General features: G+C 40.0%; 1 protein-coding gene across 1 annotated transcript; it reads left to right on the top strand.

The window, feature by feature from the left end:
• The first annotated feature begins 20571 nt into the window (after nt 1-20571).
• On the top strand, nt 20572-22648 carry LOC114112248 (telomeric repeat-binding factor 1-like). Its single transcript, XM_042244023.2, has one exon. The coding sequence runs from the start codon at nt 20587-20589 to the stop codon at nt 21994-21996; it is 1410 nt and encodes a 469-aa protein (XP_042099957.2). The 5' UTR covers nt 20572-20586; the 3' UTR covers nt 21997-22648.
• The last annotated feature ends 4766 nt before the right edge of the window (nt 22649-27414 follow it).

The following is a 27414-nucleotide window of genomic DNA, read 5'->3' as shown; positions in this document are numbered from 1 at the left end:
GTTGTTTCATATGTTTATATATATTTGTTTTATTTCATGCCATTTGCAGATAATTATAAAGCTGACTGTGATAGAGTGCTCAGATAGATTAATGACTTGGAATCCTTGTGGAGTTGAGCACTCTGCATTCAGAGTTTCTCTCTTGAATTAAACTCACTGTGCTGTAACTCCAGGATCTGCTAAATAGCCTTGGCAGACACAGTAAATCTCTCTAGTAGTCGTGTAAGGGGAAAAAAGCTGATAATTGGATGAGTTTGTTTATCATTTAAGTCTGTAACTACCATTTGCTGAGTGTTTTCACTATGCTACTGTGTTTTAAGTATGGTGTAGGATATTTTAGATACCTTAACTCTGATTCTCTCAGAGAATCACCTGTAAGGTAGATGTTATTGTTGTAGTTATTATCATCCCTGGCCTGCTGCGGTTCATGGGGTTGCAAAGAGTCAGACACAACTGAGCAACTGAACTGATTATCATCCCACTTTTATTTAAAGAGATTAAGTAGCATGCTGAAGATCACTAGCAAGCTACTCCTTTCTCAGAGATGTTCCTTTCTAGGAATGCACTTCCTGCAGTTCAGAGTAACAACATAAAAAGTGAACATAAGTTTACTTTAGAAAGAAAAAGGAGATGGGCGGTTATTTTTTCTATCTTTCAGGGCTTCTATTTTTTTTAATTAAAAAAAGGTTTTTGTTTTCTTTTTCTTTTTTAAATTTAATATTGATTTATTTATAATGTGTTTGTTTCAGGTGTATAGAAAAGTGATTCAGTTATATATATATATTCATTCTTCTTCAGATTCTTTTCCCAATAGGTTATTATAGAATATGGAGTAGAGTTTGCTGTATCATACAGTAGGTCCTTGTTGACTGTCTGTCTTATATATTGTTCAGTTGCCAAGTCGTGTCCAACTCTTTGTAACCCCATGATTGCAGCATGCCAGGCTGCACTGTTCCTCACTATCTCCCAAAGTTTGCCCAAGTTTGTGTCCATTGAGTTCGTGATGCTATCCAACCTCTCATCCTCTGCTGCCCTTTCTACTCCTTTTGCCTTCAGTCTTTCCCAGCATCAAGGTCTTTTCCAGTGAGTCAGCTTTTTCCATCAGGTGGCCAGAGTATTGGAGCTTCAGCTTGGGCATTAGTCCTTCCAGTGAGTATTCAGGGTTGATTTCCTTTAGGATTGACTGGTTTGATCTCCTTGCTGTCTAAGGGACTCTCAAGAGTCTTCTCCAGCACCACAGTTCAAAGCATTAACTCTTTGGCACTCAGCCTTCTTTATGGTTCAGCTCTCACATCCATACATGACTACTGGAAAAACCATTTCTTTGACTAGATGGACCTCTTGGAAAAGTAATGTCTCTGGTTTATAATATGCTGGCTAGGTTGGTCATAGCTTTCCTTTCAAAAGAGCAAGTGTCTTCTAATTTCATGACTGCAGTCACCATCCACTATTGAGTTTCAAGCCACCTTTTTCACTCTCCCCTTTCACCCTTGTCAAAAAGCTCTTTAATTCCTCTTCACTTTCTGCCATTAAGAGTGTAACCATCTGCATATCTGAGGTTGTTGATATTTCTCCTGGCAATCTTGATTCCAGCTTGTAATTCATCCAACCTGGCATTTCACATGATGTACTCTGCATATAAATTAAATAAACAGGGTAACAATATATAGCCTTGTACTCCAATCCCAATTTTGAACCAGTCAGTTGTTCCATGTCTGGTACTGTTGTTTCTTGACCCACATACAGGTTTCTCAGGAGACAGATAAGATGGTCTGGTATTCCCATCTATTTAAGAATTTTCCAGTTTGTTGTGATCCACACAGTCAAAGGCTTTTACACAGTGAAGCAGAAGTAGATGTTTTTCTGGAATTCCCTTGATTTCTCTATGATTAAGCCAGTTTTGGCAATTTGATCTCTGCTTTTTCTAAACCCAGCTTGTACATCTGGAATTTCTCAATTCAACTATTGGTGAAGTCTAGCTTGAAGGATTTTGAGCATGGGAACTGAGTGCAATTGTCCAGTAGTTTGTATATCCTTTGGCATTGCCCCTCTTTGGGACTGGAATGAAAACTGACCTTTTCCAGTCCTGTGGCCACTGCTGAGTTTTCCAAAGTTGCTGGCATATTGATTGCAGCACTTGCACAGCATCATCTTTTAGGATTTGAAATAGCTCAATTGGAATTCCATCACTTCCACTAGCTTTGTTCGTAGTGATGCTTCCTAAGGCCCACTTGACTTCACACTCCAGGATATCTAGCTCTAGGTGAGTGATCACAACATCGTGGTTATCTGGGTCATTAAGATCTTCTTTGTGGTGTTCTGTGTATTCTTGCCACCTCTTAAAACTCTGCTTCTGTTAGGGCCATCCTGTTTCTGTCCTTTATTGTGCCCATCTTTGCATGAAATGTTCCCTTGTTCTTGAAGAAATCTGTAGTCTTTCCCATTCTGTTGTTTTCTTCTATTTCTTTGTATTGATCACTTAGGAAGGCTTTCTTATCTCTCCTTACTATTCTTTGGAATGCTGTATTCAGGTGGATATATTTTTCCTTTTCTCCTTTTCCTTTTGTTTCTCTTTTCTCAGCTATTTGTTAAGGTCTCCTCAGACAACCGTTTTGCCTTTTTGCATTTCTTTTTCTTGAGGATAGTTTTGATTAGCGTCTCCTGTACAATGTTACGAACCTCTGTCCATAATTCTTCAGGCATTAGAATTAGCCTGAGGTGGGGCTAAAAACTGGTGAAGCAGTTGTAAATCTGTTAAGAAGCTGCTAGATTTTCCTAGTTGCCATGTTCACCTAGGGTAGGTTCCCACTTCACCCGTCCCCTGCAGAACACCAGTGGTTAATTTTCTGGAGCTGTTGAATGAGGATCATAGGATTCGGGAATACCAGGCATAGCCTTTAAAGGCAGAGTATTACACTGAAAGCAGGGGATTAAATGAAAGTCTACACACTTAACAGTGATCTCAGCCTCCTCCTATTAAACTCCCAGAAAACTGGCAACAAAGTTAACATCCTCCAAGCAGGGGATTAGAGAAAATCCTCTCAAAAAATCCTGGAAAAAAGACCTGTATATTCTCTCAGCTGCGGCCTCCGCCAGTGCACACACCCCTCCCACTTTAACTAAGCCCCAGTCAGCTCCAAGGTACTTTGCTATTCATCTGAACAGGCAGCTAATGATCATTAGACATTTGAGGAAAGCCTCTGAAATGAGAGGCATTCACATAAACAAATGGGTGGGGGACTGAGGGAACTCAGGGAATAGAACCAGTGGAGGAAGTAGAGAAATACAGAAAATGTAATTAATATTCTCAGATGAAAGAATATTGTATATGTGAAAGTGCTGCACTCAGTATGCCAGCACATTTGGAAAATAGCAGTGGCCACAAGGCCTGGAAAAGGTTAGTTTTCATTCCAATCCCAAAGAAAGGCAATGCCAAAGAATGCTCAAACTACCACACGATTGCACTCATCTCACACGCTAGTAAAGTAATGCTCAAAATTCTCCAAGCCAGGCTTCAGCAATACGTGAACCGTGAACTTCCTGATGTTCAAGCTGGTTTTAGAAAAGGCAGAGGAACCAGAGATCAAATTGTCAACATCTGCTGGATCATGGAAAAAGCAAGAGAGTTCCAGAAAAACATCTATTTCTGCTTTATTGCCTATGCCAAAACCTTTGACTGCGTGGATCACAATCAACTGTGGAAAATTCTGAAAGAGATGGGAAAACCAGACCACCTGACCTGCCTCTTGAGAAACCTGTATGCAGGTCAGGAAGGAACAGTTAGAACTGGACATGGAACAACAGACTGGTTCCAAATAGGAAAAGGAGTACGTCAAGGCTGTATATTGTCACCCTGCTTATTTAACTTCTATGCAGAGTACATCATGAGAAACGCTGGGCTGGAAGAAGCACAAGTTGGAATCAAGATTGCCGGGAGAAATATCAATAACCTCAGATATGCAGATGACACCACCCTTATGGCAGAAAGTGAAGAGGAACTAAAAGCCTCTTGATGAAAGTGAAAGAGGAGAGTGAAAAAGTTGGCTTAAAGCTCAACATTCAGAAAACGAAGATCATGGCATCTGGTCCCATCACTTATATGGGAAATAGATGGGGAAACAGTGGAAACAGTGTCAGACTTTATTTTTTTGGGCTCCAAAATCACTGCAGATGGTGATTGCAGCCATGAAATTAAATGACGCTTACTCCTTGGAAGGAAACTTATGACCAACCTAGACAGCATATTGAAAAGCAGAGACATTACTTTGCCAACAAAGGTCCGTCTAGTCAAGGTTATGGTTTTTCCAGTGGTCATGTATGGATGTGAGAGGTAGACTGTGAAGAAGGCTGAGCACCGAAGAATTGATACTTTTGAACTGTGGTGGTGGAGAGGACTCTTGAGAGTCCCTTGGACTTCAAGGAGATCCAAGCAGTCCATTCTAAAGGGGATCAGCCCTGGGTGTTCTTTGGAAGGAATGATGCTAAAGCTGAAACTCTGGTACTTTGGCCACCTAATGTGAAGAGTTGACTCATTGGAAAAGACTCTGATGCTGGGAGGGATTTGGGGGCAGAAGGAAAAAGGGGACGACAGAAGATGAGATGTCTGGATGGCATCACCGACTTGATGGACGTGAGTTTGAGTGAACTCTGGGAGCTGGTGATGGACAGGGAGGCCTGGCGTGCTGCGATTCATGGGGTCGCCAAGAGTTGGACACAACTGAGCAACTGAACTGAACTGAAGAGAAAAATGCTATAAAAAGCATATTCAAAAAATAAAATATCAAATTAAAAATGTAACTTCCAGAATTAGCCATGAAAGGGTTGGGGAAAAATAGAATTTTAAAAAGATAAAAGGGAAAATTGAAGAGAGAATTTCAGATGTGAAAATTAAAAGCTATAGAACATCTAAATTATAAGTCCTTTGTGGCAATTACCAGATCTTACAAATTTATTTATATTTCAAAGTGTGTGATTGCTTGATTTATAATAATTTCAGTAGGAGGAACAGTGATTTTTTTATATGCAGTAGATGGCAGTACATTCTATAACTTGGAAATTTTATTTCATCATTTCATTGTCTTAATACAATTATGCCAGCTTTTAACATTTTTCCTCCAAAATAAACTTAACTATTTTTATTAGAGAAGAAAAAATTTCAATATTCCTCTCCACATTTGGGCTTATATCATATCCCAAAAGCTTTGTCCCTTTGCACTGCTCTCCGTCAGCATGGAGAGGACAGCTGGAGCCCTGTGTTTCTTGCTGCCCTGAGCAAAAGAATGTCTAGGAATTATCAAAGTTACACACATCATACAAGATACATTTTTTTCTGATTTTTGGACTCAAGCAAACTAGGATCAGAGTGAGAATTAGCAGCAACACTTGGCATTTTAGTAAAGACACGCAAATGTGTTTCTATTTAGAAAATGGCCTTCAAGCAAACGAAGAAAGAGAAAGCTGATTAAAGATACCTCCACTCAGGGGCCCACAGCTTTGCCGAGTCAGTCCTGGAATAGCCAGTTCTAAGGATGTGAGTTGTTGCCTCTTTCTAGAGCTATGTAGTGGTGTAGATTAATTTCAGTTTCTAGTTTCAGAGAAGTTTGAATGCAGCCAAACAAGTTTCTTATTTAGGCCCACCTGCATACCTATAGGCAGTTGAAAGAGGTATTTTTCTAACAAACGCTTTGCATAATTAGTTCTGCCTTGTTCGGACTGAGATGCTTTGATAAGTTTGTGTGTGGGTGAGGTGCCTTTTCCCCCATTTCAGGTGTTCCTCTTCAGGGATTAAAGGAGGAGGAAAAGTAGTGATTCTGACCACTAGAGCTGCTGCTGCTGCTGCTGCTGCTGCTGCTGCTAAGTTGTTTCAGTCGTGGCCGACTCTGTGCAACCCCACTAGAGGGAGCACGGTATTCACAGACCTTCCCAAAATCTCGTGAACTCTCTGGGCTGGAGCCTGGTGAATTAGCTGGGCAGACTTTGGGTAGGCCAGAGAATCCAGAGCCGCTGTGTGCCCTACAGACAGTGCCATTTATAGTGCGCTGTGACGCAGAAAAGGTGTGAAAACACTGCTTTCGTGTCATTCTCAAGGCGCAGATTAAAACCAGCTTTGGGCGAGTGAAGAATGGTTCACACTGACTTTTCATTGCCAGATTATCAAAATGTAAAAATATCATGATAATTTAAGCCGTGTTAAATGACAGGACACAGCAAACTGTAGAACATTTTTAAAGAGATGGGAATACCAGACCACCTGATCTGCCTCCTGAGAAATCTGTATGCAGGTTAAGAAGCAACAGCTAGCACTGGACATGAAACAACAGACTGGTTCCAAATTGGGAAAGGAGTGTGTTAAGGCTGTATGTTGTCACCCCGCTTATTTAACTTATATGCAGAGTACATCATGTGAAATGCTGGACTGGGTTCCACAAGCTGGAATCAAGATTGCTGGGAAAAATACCAATAACCTCAGATATGCAGATGACACCACCCTTATGACAGAAAGCCAAGAGGAACTAAAGAGCCTCTTGATGAAAGTGAAAGAGGAGAGTGAAAAAGTTGTCTTAAAACTCAACATTCAGAAAACGAAGATCATGGCACCCAGGCCCATGACTTCATGGCAAATAGATGGGAAAACAATGGAAACAGTGACAGACTTGATTTTCTTGGGCTCCAAAATAACTGCAGATGGTGACTGCAGCCATGAAATTAAAGATGCTTGCTCCTTGGAAGAAAAGCTATGACCAAGCTAGACAGCATATTAAAAAGCAGAGACGTTACTTTGCCAACAATGGTCTGTCTAGTCAAAGCTATGGTTTTTCCAGTAGTCATATATGGATGTGAGAGTTGGACTATAAAGAAAGCTGAGTGCTGAAGAATTTATTCTTTTAAACTGTGGTGTTGGAAAAGACTCTTAAGAGTTTCCTGGACTGCAAGAAGATCCAACCAATCCATCCTAAAGGAAATCAGTCCAGAATATTCATTGGAAGGATTGATGCTGAAGCTGAAGCTCCAGTACTTTGGCCACCTGATGCAAAGAACTGACTCATTGGAAAAGACCCTGATGCTGGGGAAGATTGAAGACAGGAGGAGAAGGGATGACAGAGGATGAGATGGTTGGATGGCATCACCGACTTGATGGACATGACTTTGAGTAAGTTCCGGGAGTTGGTGATGGATAGTGAAGCCTGGCATACTGCAGTCCATGGGGTCACAAAGAGTCGGACACGACTGAGTGACTGAACTGAACTGAACTCAACTGAATTCTAACCAGTGTAAGGTGATACCTCATTGTAGTTTTGATATGCATTTCTCTAATAATTAGTGATGTTGAGCAATTTTTCATGTCCTTTATGGACATCTGTATGTCTTATATTTTGTTCCGTTGAACTCTTTGTCTATTTCTGAGCCTGTACCAAATTATTTTAATGTTTATAACTTTACAACACGTTTTTTCCTTTTTAAAAATGGCTATTTATTGGAAGTATATTTAGGGAAAAGGGCTCAGATCATCAGTGTAGGGACCAGTGAATTCTTTCAAAGTGAATACAACTGTGAAATCACCACCCAAATCAAGAAACAGAACATGACCAGCTCCCCTGTGGGCCACTGGTACTCATTGCTGGTCAGAATGCCTGTGTGGTTTCAACTGTCAGTTTGATTAAGCTGGAGCTACATTTTCAAGAATCTCTTTCTCTGAGTAGTTCCATGTTAGAGGTGGCCTGGGGAGTTTGCATGAGAAGGTAAAAGCAAAGTAGCAGTCATTGCTCTGATGATCACTGTGGTTAGATATGGTGGCAAACACAGAGGTGGGTTTCATTTTATCCTTGCTCTTTTCTGCTCTGCATCCAGCTCCTCTTTCTAACTGCCAGCTCTGTTGTCCAAAAGTAGAGCAAACCTCCAACACATGCCACAGCTTTCAGCAGATTTCACCAGCTTCCCTCCTGTGTTTTCACCCTGGCAACTGAAAAAGCAAGACTTTCGATGTTCCCATGCAAACCACTTCAGGGGTTCAGCAAGGCTGGGGAATGATTGCTCTGATTCTCCTGCTCCTTCTGGACTGTCACTTCCCTCCATTGTCCTGCACTGTGTGAGGTCTCCTTCCTTATTTAACACAACTCAGTGACTCTAACTTTCTTAATTAAACCTATAAAGAAGGACATTGATTTTTGTAGGTTTCTTTTATATCCTGCTAATTTATTAATTCTTTCACTGTTTGAGTTAGCATTATCATTTATCCCCTGGAGTTTTCCAGGTGTGCTGTCATATCATCTGCAAGAAGAGATAACTTTACTTTTTCTTTACCCATTCTTAGAGCTCTGATTTTTCTAATTCCACTGTTTAATACTTCGGTTAGAACAGTGTTGAGTAGTGTGCACATCCCTGCCTTGGCTCCTGGAATAAGATTATGTGTGTATATAATTTATGTGTGCAGCTGATTGTTCCTCTAACTCTCATCCCGCTGCATTAGAAAATCCATGTGTTTGATGTGTGGCAGAAACCAGCAAATATTGTAAAGCAACTATCCTTCAATTAAAAATAATTTAAAAAATAAATACAAAATTGAAAATCTATGTTCTACTATCTCTGCCTCAAAAACAAAGGACTTAATAGATGACCACTCAAGGGCAGGAAGGTAAAACCGTTTGGATAGAATCAGGACCCAAACCCTAGATTTTTAAATTCCATTTACCGCAGTCTCTAATTGAACACAACTTTCCCCCACATTTAAAGATTTATAAAATGAAAATACAGGTGCTCTGTTGAAAAAAGTTGCATATATATGGACCTGTACAGTACAAACTTATGTTGTTCAAGGATCAACATATATATAATTTTATATTATGCATTTGATAATATACATATTGTGTGAATACATATTATGTATTTTATATATATATAAGTAAAATGAAATCTATATTTTTATATATATTTGTTCTTGTTAAAAACTCTCAATTTCTATTTTCTTGAGTATTTTTATCTTCAGTGGATGTTGATTTTTATCATAGGCTTCTTCAGCATCTATGGAAATCTTTATGACTTTTTCCATAGATTTTTTTAGTATTTTTTCCCCTTAGATTTTTAATGTTATATGATATAAACAGACATCCTAATGTTGAACATTACTTGCATTCCTGGAATACACCCCACTTGGTGGTGGTGGTGGTGGTGGTGGTGATTGTTCGGTCGCTCAGTCATGTCCGACTCTTTGCGACCCCGTGCCAGGCTTCCCTGTCCTTCACCAACTCCCAGACCTTGCTCAGACTCATGTCCATTGAGTCAGTGATGCCATCCAACCATCTCATCCTCTGTCGTCCCCTTCTCCTTCTGCCTTCAGTCTTTCCCAGCATCAGGGTTGGAGTCTGTTTGCTGGTATTTTAGTGTTTTGCCTGACTATTCATGAGTAATATTGTCCTGTAGGGTTTTTTTGGGGGGTACCATCTTTGTCAGGTTTAGATATCAGTGTTATACTTGCCTTAAAAAAGAAAGTATTAAGAAGTTTCCCTTTCTTTTAATGCCCTGGAATAATGAAGCATTTGGGTACCAGTCTTTGAAGGCTTGGTAGAATTTTGTGTTCCTGTTAGTTTCTTAATAGCTTTCTCTATTTCTTCTACAGAAATCAATCTGTTTAAGCTTTCTGTAACCTAGGCAGATCAATTTTGGTCATCTATATTTATTCCTTGGGAAATTACCCCTTTTATCTAAGTTTTCACATTTGCAGAAATATGTGCAAAGTAGTCTCTTATGACTTTCAAAATTTCTTCTGTTTCAGTGGTTATTTCCACCTAGTCATTTTTTGCCATTTATGCCTCCTCCCTTTTTAATGATCAAATTAACTAGTGGTTTGTCTATTTTGTTATTTTTTCTTAATTTATTTTAATTAAAGACTAATATTGTGTTGGTTTCTGCCATACATCAACATGGATCAGCCATAGGTATACAGATGTTGCCTCTCTCCCACCTCCCACCCCATCCCACACCTGTAGGTTGTCACAAAGCCCTGATTTGAGGTTCTTAAGTAAGTAAGTAAGTGAAGTCGCTCAGTCGTGTCTGACTCTTTGTAACCCCATGGACAGTAGCCTGCACCAGGCTCCTCCGTCCATGGGATTTTCTAGGCAAGAGTACTGAAGTGGGTTGCCATTTCCTTCTCCAGGGAATCTTCCTGACCCAGGGATCACACCCAGGTCTCCCGCATTGTAGACAGATGCTTTACCGTCTGAGCCACCAGGGAAGTCCTTGAGTCATAGCAAATTCCCACTGGCTATCTGTTTTACATATGTTAGCGTATGTATTTCTGTACTACTCTCTCCATTCATCCTCTCCTCTCCTTACTACCCCACCTACCACCCTCCATGTCCATAAGTCTGTTCTCTATCTGTATCTCCATTGCTGCTCTACAAATAGGTTCATCAATACCATCTTTCTAGATTCCATATATACGTGTTAATATGTGATATTTGTGTTCCTTTTTATGGCTAGTATTCCACCGTATACGTACCACACTTCTTTATCCATTCATCTGTTGATGGACATCTAGATTGCTTCCTTGTCCTAGCTATTGTAAATAGTGCTGTAATGAACATTAGTGTACATATGTCTTTTTAAATTATGATTTTTCTTAGGGTATATGTCCAGTAGTGGGATTGTTGGGTCTGATGGTGGTTTTATTCCTAGTTTTTTAGGTAACCTCCATACTGTTCTTCATAGTGGTTATACTGATTTACATTCCCACCAACAGTATAAGAGGGTTCCCTTTTCTCCATACCCTCTCCAGCATTTATTGTTGTAGACTTTTTGACGTTGGCTGTTCTGACTGGTGTGAGGTGATATCTCATTGTGGTTTTGATTTGCATTTCTCGAATAATGAGTGACGTTGAGCATCTTTTCATGTGGTTGTTAGCCATCTGTGTCTTCTTTGGAGAAATGTCTGTTTAGGTTTTTTTTTCCCACTTTTTGGTTGTGGTGTTTGTTTGTCTGGTATTGAGTTGTATGAGCTGCCTGTATATTTTGGAAATTAATCCTTTTCCAGTTGTTTCATTTGCTATTATTTTCTCCCATTTTGAGGGTTGTCTTTTCACCTTGCTTAGTGTCCTTTGCTGTGTAAAAGCTTTTAAGTTTAATCAGGTCCCACTTGTTTACTTTTGTTTTTATTTCCATTATTCTGGGAGGTGGGTCATCAAGGATCTTGCTTTGATTTATGTCATCAAGTGTTTTGCCTATGTTTTCCTCTAAGAGTTTCATAGTTTCTGGTCTTACATTTAGATCTTTGATCCATTTTGAGTTTATCTTTGTGTATGGTACTAGGAAGTGTTTTAATTTCATTTTTTTACACATCATTGTCCAGTTTTCTGGTACTCTTATTGAAGAGGTTATCTTTGCCCCACTGTATATTCTTGACTCCTTTATCAAAGATAAGGTGCCCATAGGTACCTGGATTTTTCTCTGGGCTTTTTATCTTGTTCCATCTGTCTATATTTCTGTTTTTGTGCCAGTACCATACTGTCTTGATGACTGTAACTTTATAGTCTGAAGTCAGGAAGGTTGATCCCTCCAGCTCCATTCTTCCTGTTAATTTTTTAAAACAATATTTTAATTTATTTAAGTCTGTTTTTAAAATTTTCTGTCACATTTTCTGCTTTAATCTTTATTATTCCCTTTGTATTTTCTTTTGATTTACTTTATTCTTTCAGCAGTTATTTTTGGGAACTTGATTTATTGGTTTTCAGATTTTCATTTTTATTGATAAAAATGTTTAGTACTATGAATTTTCTTCTGATCACTGCTTTGTTACTATTTTGTAAAGAATTTTTGTATCTTTATCATCAGAGATTTTGGCTTGTAATTTTCTTATGGTGTCCTTGTTTTGGTATCAGGGTAATGCTGCCCTCATAAAATGAGTTTTGGAAGTATGCCTTCCTCTTATTTTTTGGGAGAGTTGACAAGGATTAGTACTAATTCTTTTATTTATTTTTTAAGTTTTGTTTATTTTTGGCTGTGCTGGGTCTTTGCTGCTGTGCGAACTTTTTGCTAGGTGTGGCGAGCGAGGCTACTTTCTAGTGGTGGTGTGCAGGCTTCTCATTGCAGTGTCTTCTCTCGTTGCAGAGCAAGGGCTCTGGAGCATTCAGGCTTCAGTAGTTGTGATATATGGGCTCAGCAGTTGCAGTTCCCAGGCTCTAGAGCACAGGCCCAATAGTTGTGGAGCATGGGTTTAGTTGTTCCGAGGCATGTGGGATCTTCCCGGATCAAGGATCAATACCATGTCTCCTGCATTGGCAGGTGCATTCCTTACCACTGAGCCACCAGGGAAGCTCAGTTCTTCTTTAAATGTTTGATAGAATTCATCAGTGACGCCATCTGGTCCTGGACTTTATTTTGTTGTGAGGTTTTCAGTTACTGATTACTTGTTCAATCAATCCCCTCATTACTATTCAGTATGTTCAGATTTTCTGTTTCTTCATGATTCAGTCTCGAAGACTGTATATTTCTAAGAATTTATGCATTTCTTATAAGTTGTCAAATTTGTTGGTGTATAATTCTTCATAGTAGTCTCTTACGATCTTTTGTATTTCTGTGGTATCAGTAGTAACATTTCTTCTGTCATTTCTGATTTTATTGGCTTGGCCAAAAAGTTTGTTTCAGCTCTTCAAAAACCGGCACGAGCTTTTTGGCCAACTCAATATTTATCTGCATCTTCTTTTTTCTTGGTGGGTCTAACTTAAGTTTTGTCAGTTTATCTTTTTGAGAACAACCTCTTAGTTTCATTAATCTTTTATCTTGTCTTTTTAGTCTATTTAATTCATTTCTGTTCTGTTCTTTATTTCTTTACTTCTACTAACATTTCTTTTCCTAATTCCTCAAGGTACAGTTTTAGGTTGTTCGTGATTTTTCTCATGTCTTGAGGTAGGCATTTATTGCTAAAAATTCCTTCTTAAAACTACTATGGCTATATCCCATAGATTTTGGTGGGCTTCCTTGGTGGCTCTGTTGTTAAAGAATCTGACTACTGGACTCCTGGAATTGCAGGAATTCCAGGTTTGATTCCTGGGTTGAGAAGATGCCCTGGAGAAGGGAATGGCTACCCACTCCAGTTTTCTTGCCTGGAGAATTCCATGGACAGAGGAGCCTGGTTGGTTACAGTCTATGGGGTTGCAAAGAATCAGACATGACTGAGTAACTAATACTTTCACTTTTTCATAGACTTTGGTATGTTTTATTTCCATTTTCATTTGTCTCAGGTATTATTTCTCTTATGACTTCTTCTTTGACCCATTGCTTGTTCAGTGGTGTGTTGCTAATCTCCACACATATGTGAGTTTTCCAGTTTTCTTCTCATAATTAATTTCTAGTTTTATACCACTGTTGGGAAAGATGCTTGATAGGATTTCAGTCTTCTTAAATTTATTAAGACTTGTTTTGTGGCCTAACATATCTATCCTAGAGAGTTTCAAGTGCACTTGAGAAGAATGTGTATTCTGCTGCTTTGGGATGGAATGTTCTATATGTATCTGTTAAGTTTATTTGATCTAGTATGTCGTTTAAGGCCTATGTTTTCTTACTGATTTTCTGTCTGTATGATCTATCCACTGATTTAAGTGGAATATGGTAGTACCCTGATATTATTACATGGCTGTCTAGTTCTCCTTTTCTGGTCTTAATATTTGCTATTATTTGCTATATATATATTATATATACACATACATACACATACATATATACATACACACATATATATTATATATTATTATATTATTATATATTTATATTTAATTTATATTTAATTATATTTAATTTTATATATATATATATATATATATATATATATATATATATATATATATAAGGTTGGCTGCTATATAAATCTTGTGAACTGCAACACACCAGGCTCCTCTGTCTATGGAATTCTCCAGGCAAGGATACTGGAGTGGGTAGCCATTCCCTTCTCCAGGGGATCTTCCCGACCCAGGGATTGAATCTGGGTCTTCCACATTGCAGACAGATTAGAAGACTGCAATGTTGGGAACATTAATATCTACATAACTAGTATATCCTCCTTTATTATTAAGTCATGCCCTTCTTTTCTTTTATTACAGTCTTTGTTTTAAAGACTATAGTATCTTGTCTGATATATATAAGCGTAGCAGTACTCTTGCCAGGAAGGTCCCATGGATGGAGGAGGCTGGTAGCCTGGTAGAGTCCACAGGATCACTAGGAGTCAGACACGACTGAGCGACTTCACTTTCACTTTTCACTTTCATGCAATGGAGAAGGAAATGGCAACCCACTCCAGTATTCTTGCCTGGAGAATCCCAGGGACGGGAGAGCCAGGTGGGCTGCCGTCTATGGGGTTGCACAGAGTCGAACACGACTGAAGCGACTTAGCAGCAGCAGCAGCAAGCCCAGTTTCTTTTGGTTTCTATTGCATGGTATATCTCTTTTTTCAGGCTTTCATGTTCAGTCTGTGTTTTTAACAGGTGGAGTATCTTGTAGGCAGTCTAAATGGGTCTTTTTTTTTTTAATCAATTTAACCACTCTTTGTCTCTTGGATTTAGTTCATCTACATATAAAGTAATTATTGATAGAGATGTAGTTATTGTCATTTTGTTTATTATTTGCTAGCTGTTTTGTACTTTTTTCTGTTCTTTCTTCTTTTCTTTATCTCTGTGGTTTGATGACTTCCTTTAGTGGTATGCTTAAATTCTTTTCTTACTGTCTTTTGTATATCTCCTATAGGATTCTAACCTGTGGCTACCATGAGGCTTAATATAACAACTTATCACAGTCAATAAGTTGATAATACTTTTGAACATATTTTGAAGTTCTACATTTTGGACCCCCAAAGTTGGATATTTTTGATGTCACATATTAAATCTTATATGTTACTAATTATTATAATTATTAATAGTTAATAATCAGTCATTAATTGTGATAAGTAATGCTATTGATATAATTATTATAGCTATTTATTATTATAGTTAAAACTACTATTATAGTTATTTCACTGTTGATTATTAAGTATTATATTATTAATTATAATTATTAATTAAATTTATTATTAATATTGCAGTTAATATCCTATTAATTTGTAATTATAGTTATGATAATTATAATTATTAATTATATATTAATATTATTAATTATTGTAGTTATTTGTTATTTATGATAATAGTTATATTATTATTCACTGTAATGGATTCCTTTTGCTTTTAGTTGTTTGGAAAACTCCATCTCTCCTTCAATTCTGAATAATAACTTTTTCCATGTCGAATATTCTTGGTTAGAACTTTTTTTTTAGTACTTTGAATATATTGTGTCACTATCTTTTAGTCTGTGAGGTTTCTGTGGAAAAATATGCTCATAATCTTATGAGAGGGTTCCCTTATATGTAATTATTTTTCCCTTGCTTTTAAGGTTTTCTCATTGTCTTTAACTTTTGAAATTTTAATTATAATGTGACTCTGTATTGCTCTCTTTGGGCTCATCTCTTTTGGAACTCAGACTTCCTGAATCTGGATGTCTATTCCTTTCCCCAGCTTAGAGAAAATTTCAGGCACTATTATTAAAATAAGTTTCGTGTCTTTTTTTCTCTCTCTTCTCTTTCTGGGACTCCTTTAATGTGAATAATTAATATGCTTCATGTCCATTAAGTCCCTTACATATTTTTTTTCATTCTTTTTCTATTTGCTGCTCTAATTGTGTGAGTTCCACCGTCTAACCTTTGAGTTGTCTGATCCTTTCTTCTGCTTCATCTGTTCTGCTGTTGAACCCGTCTAGTTTATTATTCAGTTCAGTAACTGTGTTCTTTACAGTTACTGATTTTTATTCAGTGATTTCTTATATTTTTCATTTCTTTGTTTTTTTAAAAATAATTTTATTGGAATATAGTTGCTATACAATGTGCTAATTTCTATTGTACAGCAAAATTAATCAGCTGTACACGTATCCCCTGTTTTTTGGGTTTCCTTCCCATTTAGGTCACCACAGAATGTTGAATAGAGCTTACTGAGCTATACAGTAGGTTCTCATTAGTTATCTATTTTATACATAGTATCAATAGGGCATGTATGTCAATCCCAATCTCCTAATTCATCCTACCCCCTCCTTACCATCCTTTGGTATCCATATGTTTGTTCTCTACATCTGTGTCTCTCTTTCTGCCTTACAAAGAAGGTCATCCATGAAATTAAAAGACACTTACTCCTTGGAAGGAAAGTTATGACCAACCTAGACAGCATATTGAAAAGCAGAGACATTACTTTGTCAACAAAGGTCTGTCTAGTCAAGGCTATGGTTTTTCCAGTGGTCATGTATGGATGTGAGAGTTGGACTATAAAGAAAGCTGAGCACTGAAGAGACGATGCTTTTGAACTGCGGTGTTGGAGAAGACTCTTGAGAGTCCCTTGGACTGCAAAGAGATCCAACCAGTCCATCCTAAAGGAGATCAGTCCTGGGTGTTCATTGGAAGGACTGATGTTGAAGCTGAAACTCCAATACTTTGGCCACCTGATGTGAAGAGCTGACTCTTTTGAAAACACCCTGATGCTAGGAAAGATTGAGGATGGGAGGAGAAGGGGACGACAGAGGATGAGATGGTTGGATGGCATCACCGACTCAATGGACATGGGTTTGGGTGGACTGTGGGAGCTGGTGATGGACAGGGAGGCCTGATGTGCTGTGGTTCATGGGGTTGCAAAGAGTTGGACATGACTGAGCAGCTGAACTGAACTGACTCAGTCTTCAAGGAGTGGCCTTGTGTAGAGATGAACCTTATTGTTCAGCCCATCCCCAACTTTTCATTGTCTCTCCATCCTTTGTGACTGTCCACACAGCCTATTTTATTTTTAATCATTCCCAGTAGTTGAGTGTGCGTCAAGACCTGTCCTTGTTCTGAAGGGGCATATGTCAGTCAGTACCTAGATTCAGGCAGATTTGGAGGCCAGACCTTTAAGCAGCAACTTTTGAAGCATGCAGATATATACAGTTCTCTGGAACTGTGATCTGGAGGTGTCCCCTGGGCAACAGTTGAAAATATCAAGGCTCCAGAGGAGTGTATTAGCTCCTTTTCTGGGAGTGAGACAGAAGAGAGCATAGATGGCGTCTTCTTGCCTGTATTCCTTGAGAGCACCTCCACATGGTTCTAAACACATGCTATACCTGAATCCTGGCCAAAGTGCCAGGACAAGTGAATACCTGCTTCGCAGAAAGACCAGGGATGTGTTTCAGTCTTCTGTTTGTGGAGTACCCTGCAGTAGCAGTCTGCCAAGAATCATCCTTTCAATTGTTACAGTTCTGTGGAACCCAGGAATGTGAGTCCCTGTGGCTACCAGAGCCGGGTAATTAAGGGGTGTTCTCCATGGCAGCCGCAAAAAAACAAGGCACCAGAGATAAAACCCGGGGGCACTGAACATGTGTAAGGCTCCTCTCCAAGATATACCTGCATTTTGGAGTGTGCAGAGGGTGAGCACGAAGGTAGTGCCTGCCCTCTGCAGTCTCTGGAAAGGTTCACAATCAGCTGTTGGTGTGGTTTTAATGAGAAGCTTTGCCACCAACTCCCCCACCCAGACTCCCCCAAAGCTTGCTGTCAGTGATGGTAAGCTTTTAGGCCTCTTTCACAGGAAGACTGAGCTCCTGGGTCTGTTACCTCTTGCTGTGCTCTAAGTATAGCTGTTTTTCTCCTGGTTGTAGTTCTGTAGGACCCATGAGTGTAAGCCACCTTGGCCGCCTGAGCCAGGCAATGCAGAGGTGTTCCCTGGTGGCAGCTGAAAAACTTAGGGCACAGACAAGTATATAAGCTGCTTTCTGGAAGATAATCAGCAAACTGGAGTGAGGCACAGGGAGACACAAAACTGTGCCCACCAGCTCCCTTCCTCAAGAGTACATCCTAGAAGTGTACCAGACCAGAAGCCTGCTGCTCAGACCAGAGCTCCTGCACAAGCAATATAGGCCTCTTTTTCAGAAAGACCATGAATATGTTTAAGTTGCAGTGCCCTCTGATTATAAAAGCTGTCTCTGACTGTTATAGCCCTCTGGGACCCAGGAATGCAAGCTCCTAGGCTTCCAAAGCCAAGTGATGTTCCAAAGGGCATCCAATGGGCATCAGTGCCTAAAACCAGCTATCAGATGCATATAAAATCTCCCCTCTGGGAGATACTGACACTCTGGAGCACAGCAGAGAGAGAGAGAAGGCACAAAGATGGCACCTAATAAGAAGAGGAAAGATCCAGGGTAGAGAAAAAAAGATGACACCACTAGGTTTAGCAAGGTTGGAGGGTAGCGATGGTACTTGCTGAGGGGTGAGGAAAAAGGCACTCACTGGGTTTAGCAAGGCAGAAGAGGAATGTGAAAAGGGCTCCCACCACCCTCCATCCCTGGAGAGTATTTCAGCATGTCTCATCTCTCTGGTGAATGCTCTAAGATTAGCAATGGGATTCCTTTCCCATGAAGTCTGGGTGCTTTTCAAATGGCTATTTCTGGGCTGGGCTCCATGACAAATGAGTTCTGGGCCATTTCTCAGATTGCTGCAGCTCTTCGGGTCTCATGGACATGAGCCCTGTTGGATCTCAAAGTCAGGAGTCTTGGAGGATCATCTTTCATGTGCAAGTCTTAAAAGTTGGGATTCCTTTTTGGGCTACAAACCCTTTGCTCCTCAGGAAGCAGTTCAGTTCAGTTCAGTTGCTCAGTCATGTCCGACTCTTTGTGACCCCATGGACTGCCCCATGCCAGGCTTTCCTGTCCATCACCAACTCCTGGAGCTTACTCAAACTCATGTCATTGAGTTGGTGATGCCATTCAACCAATTCTTCCTCTGTCATCCTCTTCTCCTCTGGTCTTCAATTTTTCCCAGAATCAGGGTCTTTTCAAATGAGTCAGTTCTTCACATCAGGTGGCCAAAGTATCAGGAAGCATCAGGAAGCAGGGATGGGGTTTATGGTGAAATTGGGTCTCAGACTCTCTTACTGCTTTGCTGTGGCCTTTTCCTCATTTTCTGCATATGAAGGAGATTCTCAGCTAGTTTTCAAGATCTTTTTCAGAGGAAATTATCCCATATTTGCATTTCTTTTCCATGGGGATTGTCTTGATCCCTGTCTCATGTACAATGTCATGAACTTCAGTCAAAAGTTTATCAGGCACTCTATCTATCAGATCTAGTCCCTTAAATCTATTTCTCACTTCCACTGTATAATCATAAGGGATTTGATTTAGGTCATACCTGAATGGTCTAGTGGTTTTCCCTGCTTTCTTCAATTTAAGTCTGAATTTGGCAATAAGGAGCTCATGATCCGAGCCACAGTCAGCTCCCGCTCTTTGCTGACTGTATAGAGCTTCTCCATCTTTGGCTGCAAAGAATAGAATCAATCTGATTTCGGTGTTGACCATCTGGTGATGTCCATGTGTAGAGTTTTCTCTTGTGTTGTTGGAAGAGGGTGTTTGCTATGACGAGTGCGTTCTCTTGGCAAAATTCTACTAGCCTTTGCCCTGCTTCATTCCATATTCCAAGGCCAAATTTGCCTGTTACTCCAGGTGTTTCTTGACTTTCTACTTTTGCATTCCAGTCCCCTATAATGAAAAGGACATCTTTTTGGGGTGTTAGTTCTGAAAGGTCTTGTAAGTCTTCATAGAACCATTCAACTTCAGTTTCTTCAGTGTTACTGGTTGGGGCACAGACTTGGATTACTGTGATGGTTTGCCTTGGAAACGAACAGAGATCATTATGTCATTTTGAGATTGCATCCAAGTACTGCATTTCAGATTCTTTTGTTGACCATGATGGCTACTCCCTTTCTTCTGAGGGATTCCTGCCCGCAGTAGTAGATATAATGGTCATCTGAGTTAAATTCACCCATTCCAGTCCATTTTGGTTCACTGATTCCTAGAATGTCGATGTTCACTCTTGCCATCTCCTGTTTGACCACTTCCAATTTGCCTTGATTCATGGACCTGACATTCCAGGTTCCTATGCAGTATTGCTCTTTACAGCATCAGACCTTGCTTCTATCACCAGTCATATCCACAACTGGGTATTGTTTTTACTTTGGGTCCATCCCTTCATTCTTTGTGGAGTTATTTCTCCACTGACCTCCAGTAGTGTATTGGGCACCTACTGACCTGGGGAGTTCCTCTTTCAGTATCCTATCATTTTGCCTTTTCATACTGTTCATGGGCTTGTCAAGGCAAGAATACTGAAGTGGTTTGCCATTCCCTTTTCCAGTGGACCACATTCTGTCAGCTGTCAAAATGGTTGTCTGGGGAGGCCTTACAAATAGCTGTGCAAAGAAGAGAAGTGAAAAGCAAAGGTGAAAAGGAAAGATATAAGCAGCTGAATGCAGAGTTCCAAAGAATAGCAAGAAGAGATAAGAAAGCCTTCCTCAGCGATCAATGCAAAGAAATAGAGGAAAACAACAGAATGGGAAAGACTAGAGATCTCTTCAAGAAAAGTAGAGATACCAATGAAATATTTCATCAAAGATGGGCTCGATAAAGGACAGAAATGGTCTGGACCTAACAGAAGCAGAAGATATTAAGAAGAGGTGATCAGAATACACAGAAGAACTGTACAAAAAAGGTCTTCATGACCAAGATAATCACGATGGTATGAACACTCACCTAGAGCCAGACATCCTGGAGTGTGAAGTCAAGTGGGCTTTAGAAAGCATCACTACGAACAAAACTAGTGGAGGTGATGGAATTCCAATTGAGCTATTTCAAATCTTGAAAGATGATGCTATGGAGAAGCTGCGCGAGGTGTTTAACATGGCGGAAGATACCGCCTCTGCGGCTCAGAGCCCGCGAGGGCGTGCGGACGGGGAGGATGCAGGTTCCTCGGAGAAGCGGGTGGCGGACACGGTGACAGATGATGAGGAGCAGTTTGAATGCCAAGAACTGCTCGAGTGCCAGGTACAGCTGGGGGCCCCTGAGGAGGAGGAGGACGCGGGCCTGGTGGCTGAGGCAGAGGCGGTAGCTGCAGGCTGGATGCTCGATTTCCTCTGCCTTTCGCTTTGCCGGGCTTTCCGTGACGGCCGCTCCGACGACTTCCATCGCACCCGCGACAGCGCCGAGGCTATTATTCATGGACTGTCCAGTCTAACAGCTTACCAACTGAGAACTATATACGTATGTCAATTTTTGACAAGAATTGAAGCTGGAAAAACCCTTGATGCACAGTTTGAAAGTGATGAACGAATTACACCCTTGGAATCAGCCCTAATGATTTGGGCTTCAATTGAAAAGGAACATGACAAGCTTCATGAAGAAATAGAGAATTTAATTAAAATTCAGGCTATAGCTGTTTGCATGGAAAATGGCAATTTTAAGGAAGCAGAAGAAGTCTTTGAAAGAGTATTTGGTGACCCAAATTCTTACATGCCTTTTAAAAGGAAATTGCTTATGATAATCTCTCAGAAAGATACATTCCATTCCTTTTTTCAACACTTCAGCTACAACCACATGATGGAGAAAATTAAGAGTTATGTGAACTGTGTGCTAAATGAAAAATCATCAACGTTTCTAATGAAGGCAGCAACAAAAGTAGTGGAAACTAAAAGAGCAAGAACAACATATTCTGAAGATAAACCTAATGGCAAAGATGTTGAATTGGCAACTGAAACTAATTTGGATACAGGACAAAGGTCTCACAAAAATCTCTTCTTATCTAAGTTGAAACGTGGAAACCAACAACAAGATTTTAATAAGAAAGAGGAAAGAGTGGAAACTTCTCAAAGTGGAAGAAAGAAAAAGAACAGTAGACGAGCCACTGAAAGTAAGAGAATACGTATTTTAAAAAGTCAGCCTGTAACTCCTGAAAAGCATCGGTCTAGGAAAAAACAGGCATGGCTTTGGGAAGAAGACAAGAATCTGAGATCTGGTGTGAGGAAATACGGAGAGGGAAATTGGTCAAAAATACTATCACATTATGAATTCAACAACCGAACAAGCGTCATGTTGAAAGACAGATGGAGGACTATGAAGAAGCTAAAACTGATCTGTTCGGACAGTGAAGACTGAGAGTGTTTGCAGAGCTTGATGAGATGACAGTTTAACACTCTAATCACTGCATGTTGTTTGAAAGTTGGTCAAAACTCTGTTTAAAGCATTACAGTATTTTTTCTGTAGCACAGTCATTCAATATGAGGATTTGTGCTATAAGAGCATTACCATCATTGTATTCTTTAAGAATCTTTTTCCTTTAATAAAAAACATAAATTTTTTGGAACCCTAGTGCTTTCAATCCTCCTACCTCCAAACCCTATTCCGAAGCCTGATTAGAGGAAAAATATATTGCTGTTAACCTGCTGTATATGTGTGGGCTGACTTCAACTCTGACACTCCTAAAAGTGAAGTTTCTAAATCAGTGAATAAGAGGCCTTTGACATAAGGCGTAATGATTTATGACCTTAATATGTTAATTACTTACACATTTGCTTATAGAATGATAAATGTACAAAGTAATCTATGAGATATACTCAAAATTTCCTTTTAAGTAGTTTCATATAAAGGAAAAAACTTGAAAATGTAATACCCATAGGACAGAGTTTATACTGCTACCAAGAATAGCTTATGTTTCATTTAGGTACATTTGACTTTGGTTCTGGTGTTAAAACTTTGACAGAGATAGTTTAAATAAAGCTTCTTTATAACCTGGTGCTATAAATATCAATTTCTCTGATATTTTCATTTAGTTAGATAAATATCCGGCCTAAATAGCATTCTATAAATGTTTAAATTGGCTTTAAACATAATCATTTTAATGTCTATGATAAATAGTAAATAAACAAGATCCTGCACACCTTATTAGACAACTTTTGAGTTTTTACCAATATGTTCTTTAGAGAATTTTGTCAAAAACTAGAATTATTTAGCATTTTGAGTTATGTATGTTTTATTAATAAGTATGTGAAAATGCTTAAGTATTTGGACAAAAAATTAAATGATTATTTTGTCATTTGTTTTTCTTATTAAAGTTTTATACATTAAAAAAAAAAAAAAAAGAAAGATGATGCTATGAAAGTGCTGCACTCAATATGGCACCACGTTTGGAAAACTCAGCAGTGGCCACAGGACTGGAAAAGGTCAGTTTTCATTCCAATCCCAAACAAAGGCAATGCCAAAGAATGCTCAAACTACCACACGATTGCACTCATCTCACACGCTAGTAAAGTAATGCTCAAAATTCTCCAAGCCAGGCTTCAGCAATAGGTGAACCGTGAAATTCCAGATGTTCAAGCTGGTTTTAGAAAAGGCAGAGGAATCAGAGATCAAATTGCCAACATGCGCTGGATCATGGAAAACGCAAGAGAGTTCCAGAAAACATCTATTTCTGCTTTATTGACTATGCCAAAGCCTTTGACTGTGTGGATCACAATAAAGTGTGGGAAATTCTGAAAGAGATCGGAATACCAGACCATCTGACCTGCCTCTTGAGAAACCTATATGCAGGTCAGGAAGCAACAGTTAGAACTGGACATGGAACAACAGACTAGTTCCAAATAGGAAAAGGAGTGTGTCAAGGCTGTATATTGTCACCCTGCTTATTTAACTTCTATGCAGAGTACATCATGTGAAACCCTGGGCTGGAAGAAGCACAAGCTGGAATCAAGATTCCCGGGAGAAATATCAATAACCTCAGATATGCAGATGACACCCTTATGACAGAAAGTAAAGATGAACTAAAAAGCCTCTTGATGAAAGTGAAAGAGGAGAGTGAAAAAGTTGGCTTAAAGCTCAACATTCAGAAAACGAAGATCATGGCATCTGGTCCTATCACTTCATGGCAAATAGATGGGGAAACAGTGGAAACAGTGGCAGACTTTATTTTTTGGGGCTCCAAAATCACTGCAGATGGTGACTGCAGCCATGAAATTAAAAGATGCTTACTCCTTGGAAGAAAAGTTATGACCAACCTAGATAGCATATTGAAAACAGAGACATTACTTTGCCAACAAAGGTCCATCTAGTCAAAGCTATGGTTTTTCCAGTGGTCATGTATGGATGCGAGAGTTGGACTGTGAAGAAGGCTGAGCACTGAAGAATTGATACTTTTGAACTGTGTTGTTGGAGAAGACTCTTGAAAGTCCCTTGGACTGCAAAGAGATCCAACCAGTCCATTCTAAAGGGGATCAGCCCTGGGTGTTCTTTGGAAGGAATGATGCTAAAGCTGAAACTCTAGTACTTTGGCCACCTAATGTGAAGAGTTGACTCATTGGAAAACACTCTGATGCTGGGAGGGATTGGGGGCAGGAGGAAAAGGGGACGACAGAGGATGAGATGGCTGGATGGCATCACCAACTTGATGGACGTGAGTTTGAGTGAACTCTGGGAGATGGTGATAGACAGGGAGTCCTGGCGTACTGCGATTCATTTGGGTTGCAAAGAGTCAGACATGACTGAGCAACTGAACTGACTGACTGATCCATATTTAGCTATATGTTCTGTGGGTCTGTGGGAAGAAGTGAGTTCAGAATCTTCCTACATCATTGTCTTAAACTGCTTCCCTTATTTATACTTTTTAAAAAACTCTTACTCTGGTTTCTTTATTTAACCTTTGGCTATCTGGTTTATCATGCTTTTGTTTTTCCTTTAATGCCCTCCTAAGGCCTGGCATTCTGCGATTCATGGGGTCGCAAAGAGTCGGACACGACTGAGTGACTGGACTGAACTGAACTGAATGTCTGGCTAGGTTTTGCAAGGGGGGTGAATTCATATGCTAATGAGTGAGAGGATCATCCCAGCCACTGGGGAACCATCCACTCCTCCATCTTTTGACAGTGCCTTGGAGTACTCCACCCGGGTGCCCTTTCCCAATAAAGTCTCTTGCTTTGTCAGCACATGTGTCTCCTTCGACAATTCATTTCTGAGCATTAGACAAGAACCCGGTTTCGGCGCCTGGAAAGGGGTCAGCCTTCCTGCAACAAATGGCAACTCTGGTGGGATTCTTCTTTGCTGAGACTGACATCCTGACCACTCGGGGTACTCAGGGGCCAGCTTGCCTGCCAATGGACCAGACCCAGTGGCCGCAACTGGGACCCTTTTGTCCGTGGTCTCCTCCTGATGTGGACAACTGGCCAGAGTGCCCCGATTGGTAAGGAACAAGAGACTTTATTGACCTCTCTCCCTTTCTCTCTCTCTTTCCTCTCCTTAACCTTTCCTATCCTTCCCTGTTTTTCTAGTCCCCCGGTCCTGGACACAGGAATCTGGTCGAAGGGCCCTCAGCCTGAGCTAAGGATTGGAGACCGATCACCTCCTCTTGGCAGAGAACTCGAATTCTGATTCTGGTCTGGTCTGATTTCTGGTAGGGCTGAGTTCCAGTCCTCCCTTCTCTGGAGGCCCAGGGAAAAGTTCCATAATGCCTGGGTGCTGGGGTCTAGCCTCAGCAGGATCCAGGGGATACCCTCAGGATGAACAGCATTGGCGAACAAAAGAATGACACGGGGAGACCAAGCTTTGGTGAGCCAGGCCCGTAACTTTATTTTCAAAGGGGGCTTTTATACCCTGAGTTGTACATAGAGCAAAGTGAAAGATGCAGAGTCATGCAGAGTCAGCTCAACATTCCATCAGTTTTGCCCTTATCGAAACCAGGATTTTTTCTGCATACCTTTCCCATAAACAAGGGTCTTATGTTGTGTACATTATCTTCTGGCCTTGGAGGCCTGTTGACATTTTATGACCCTTTTTTGATAAAGGTTGATCAACCAGAAAACTTATTTTCCCTTGAAGTGTTTTTTCTTTATACCTCTAATCTGTGTCAGCCTCAGAAAGTACTAAAGACAGTTACATTCTCATGAAGCAAAAGTACAGTGGGTTACAAAAAAGAACTTATTAGCTCAAAGGTCTGATGTGGTTAATACCAAGGCTACTACTTGTTTTTCTTACATTCCAACTATATTAACTAATGCACTCCCTGGCACACAATGGATAAGGGATATGGGAACTTGGCAGCAAGCATTGCAATGAAACACTTCACCAGTATTATTTTAATAAAACTTTTTCACCCCTCAAAGGGCTCTATATTTTTACAATGCTTAGGCTTCCCGTGTCATGGTTTGTGAACAATCATATGCGTAGTTGCAAGAGTCTGGATACACCTGCCAAGCAAGCTAGAATGCTAACAGTGGGGGTTGAATTCAAATGCTCCTTTCATGCCCAGGAGACTTATCAACTAGAGTCCTAAGTTGATTTTCTCCAGAGAAAGGTGGTCGGAATGGTGGCCTGTTAATGTCAGAAGAGTTGGTGAAAGACATAATATAGTATACAGTAGACAGATTTTGGTTTGGGGTAGATGCTCAAGCAGGTCCAGGGAGTCCCTCGAGTCCTGATCCGCCTTGCCTGTCAGGTCTCTTCCGCACGATCTTGTCATGGGTGGGATCTCCCATGCTGGCTCCCAGCACCTAAGTATCCGTAGGTGGCAGGAGATGTCTGTAAGGCCACCCCTTTCGGCCCCCCTCTCCTGCCTCCTCCCCCTTCTTCTTTCAACCTGGCTTCTTTTCCTCCCTTGGAATCTTTGATGTTAGTACTTGGATCTGAAGTTCTGTGTCTCTATAGGAGGTTTTCTGAAAGAAATCCTGAGATATTCTTGTATTTAAGGGCTTCCTTGGTGGTGCAGAGGTTAAAGCATCTGCCTGCAATGTGGGAGACCTGGGTTCAATCCCTGGGTCAGGAAGATCCCCTGGAGAAGGAAATGGCAACCTACTCCAGTATTCTTGCCTGGAGGATCCCATGGACAGAGGAGCTTGGTGGGCTACAGTCCATGGGTGGCAAAGAGTGGGACACGACTGAGCGGCTTCACTTTCACTTTCACTTCACTATGGCCTACATAGCAATAGTACTAATCTTTTTTTATATTTTCTTCTTCCTTTTACCATTTTTGTAGTTGCATTTCTGCTTTGTCATAATATGTAACATTTGTACATCAGTTTTTCATTCTTATTCTGTCTTTTGCTTCATATGTTGCTATATATACTTATGTTTTTAAATACTCACCCCAATCAGGCTTTTGCCTGAAAATTTCCCAGTTATCACTTGGTTGGATGAGGCTAATTGTTTAATACAGAGATTGTTCAGATAAAGCCCGTAGGCCAAATCTGACCCACAACCCATTTTTGTATGGCTTATGAACTAAGAATTTTACTCTATATTTTTAAAAACATGTACACACACACAGAAAAAGAATAAGATGTGACAGAAACCATAGATGACTCTTAAAAATCATATTTACTATCAGGCCTTTTATAGAAAAGTTTGCTGACCTCTGCTCTTACAAATTCCTTAAGAAGGGCTGCTGGGTACAGGTTCTCTATATTTTTATATTTTTATAATTAATTTTCTTAGTCTTGATATTTAAAGGACAATGTAGCTGGGTATAAAATCCTTGGTTCACATATATTCTTTAAGTTTTATTTTTTCTTATACACATTCTCAGAGTTTTTT

The sequence above is a fragment of the Ovis aries genome, chromosome 2 (genome assembly GCF_016772045.2).
Source record: "Ovis aries strain OAR_USU_Benz2616 breed Rambouillet chromosome 2, ARS-UI_Ramb_v3.0, whole genome shotgun sequence".
NCBI lineage: Eukaryota > Metazoa > Chordata > Mammalia > Artiodactyla > Bovidae > Ovis > Ovis aries.
Note: the sequence above shows the minus strand (reverse complement) of the source record. Positions and strands in the feature narration are given on the sequence as shown.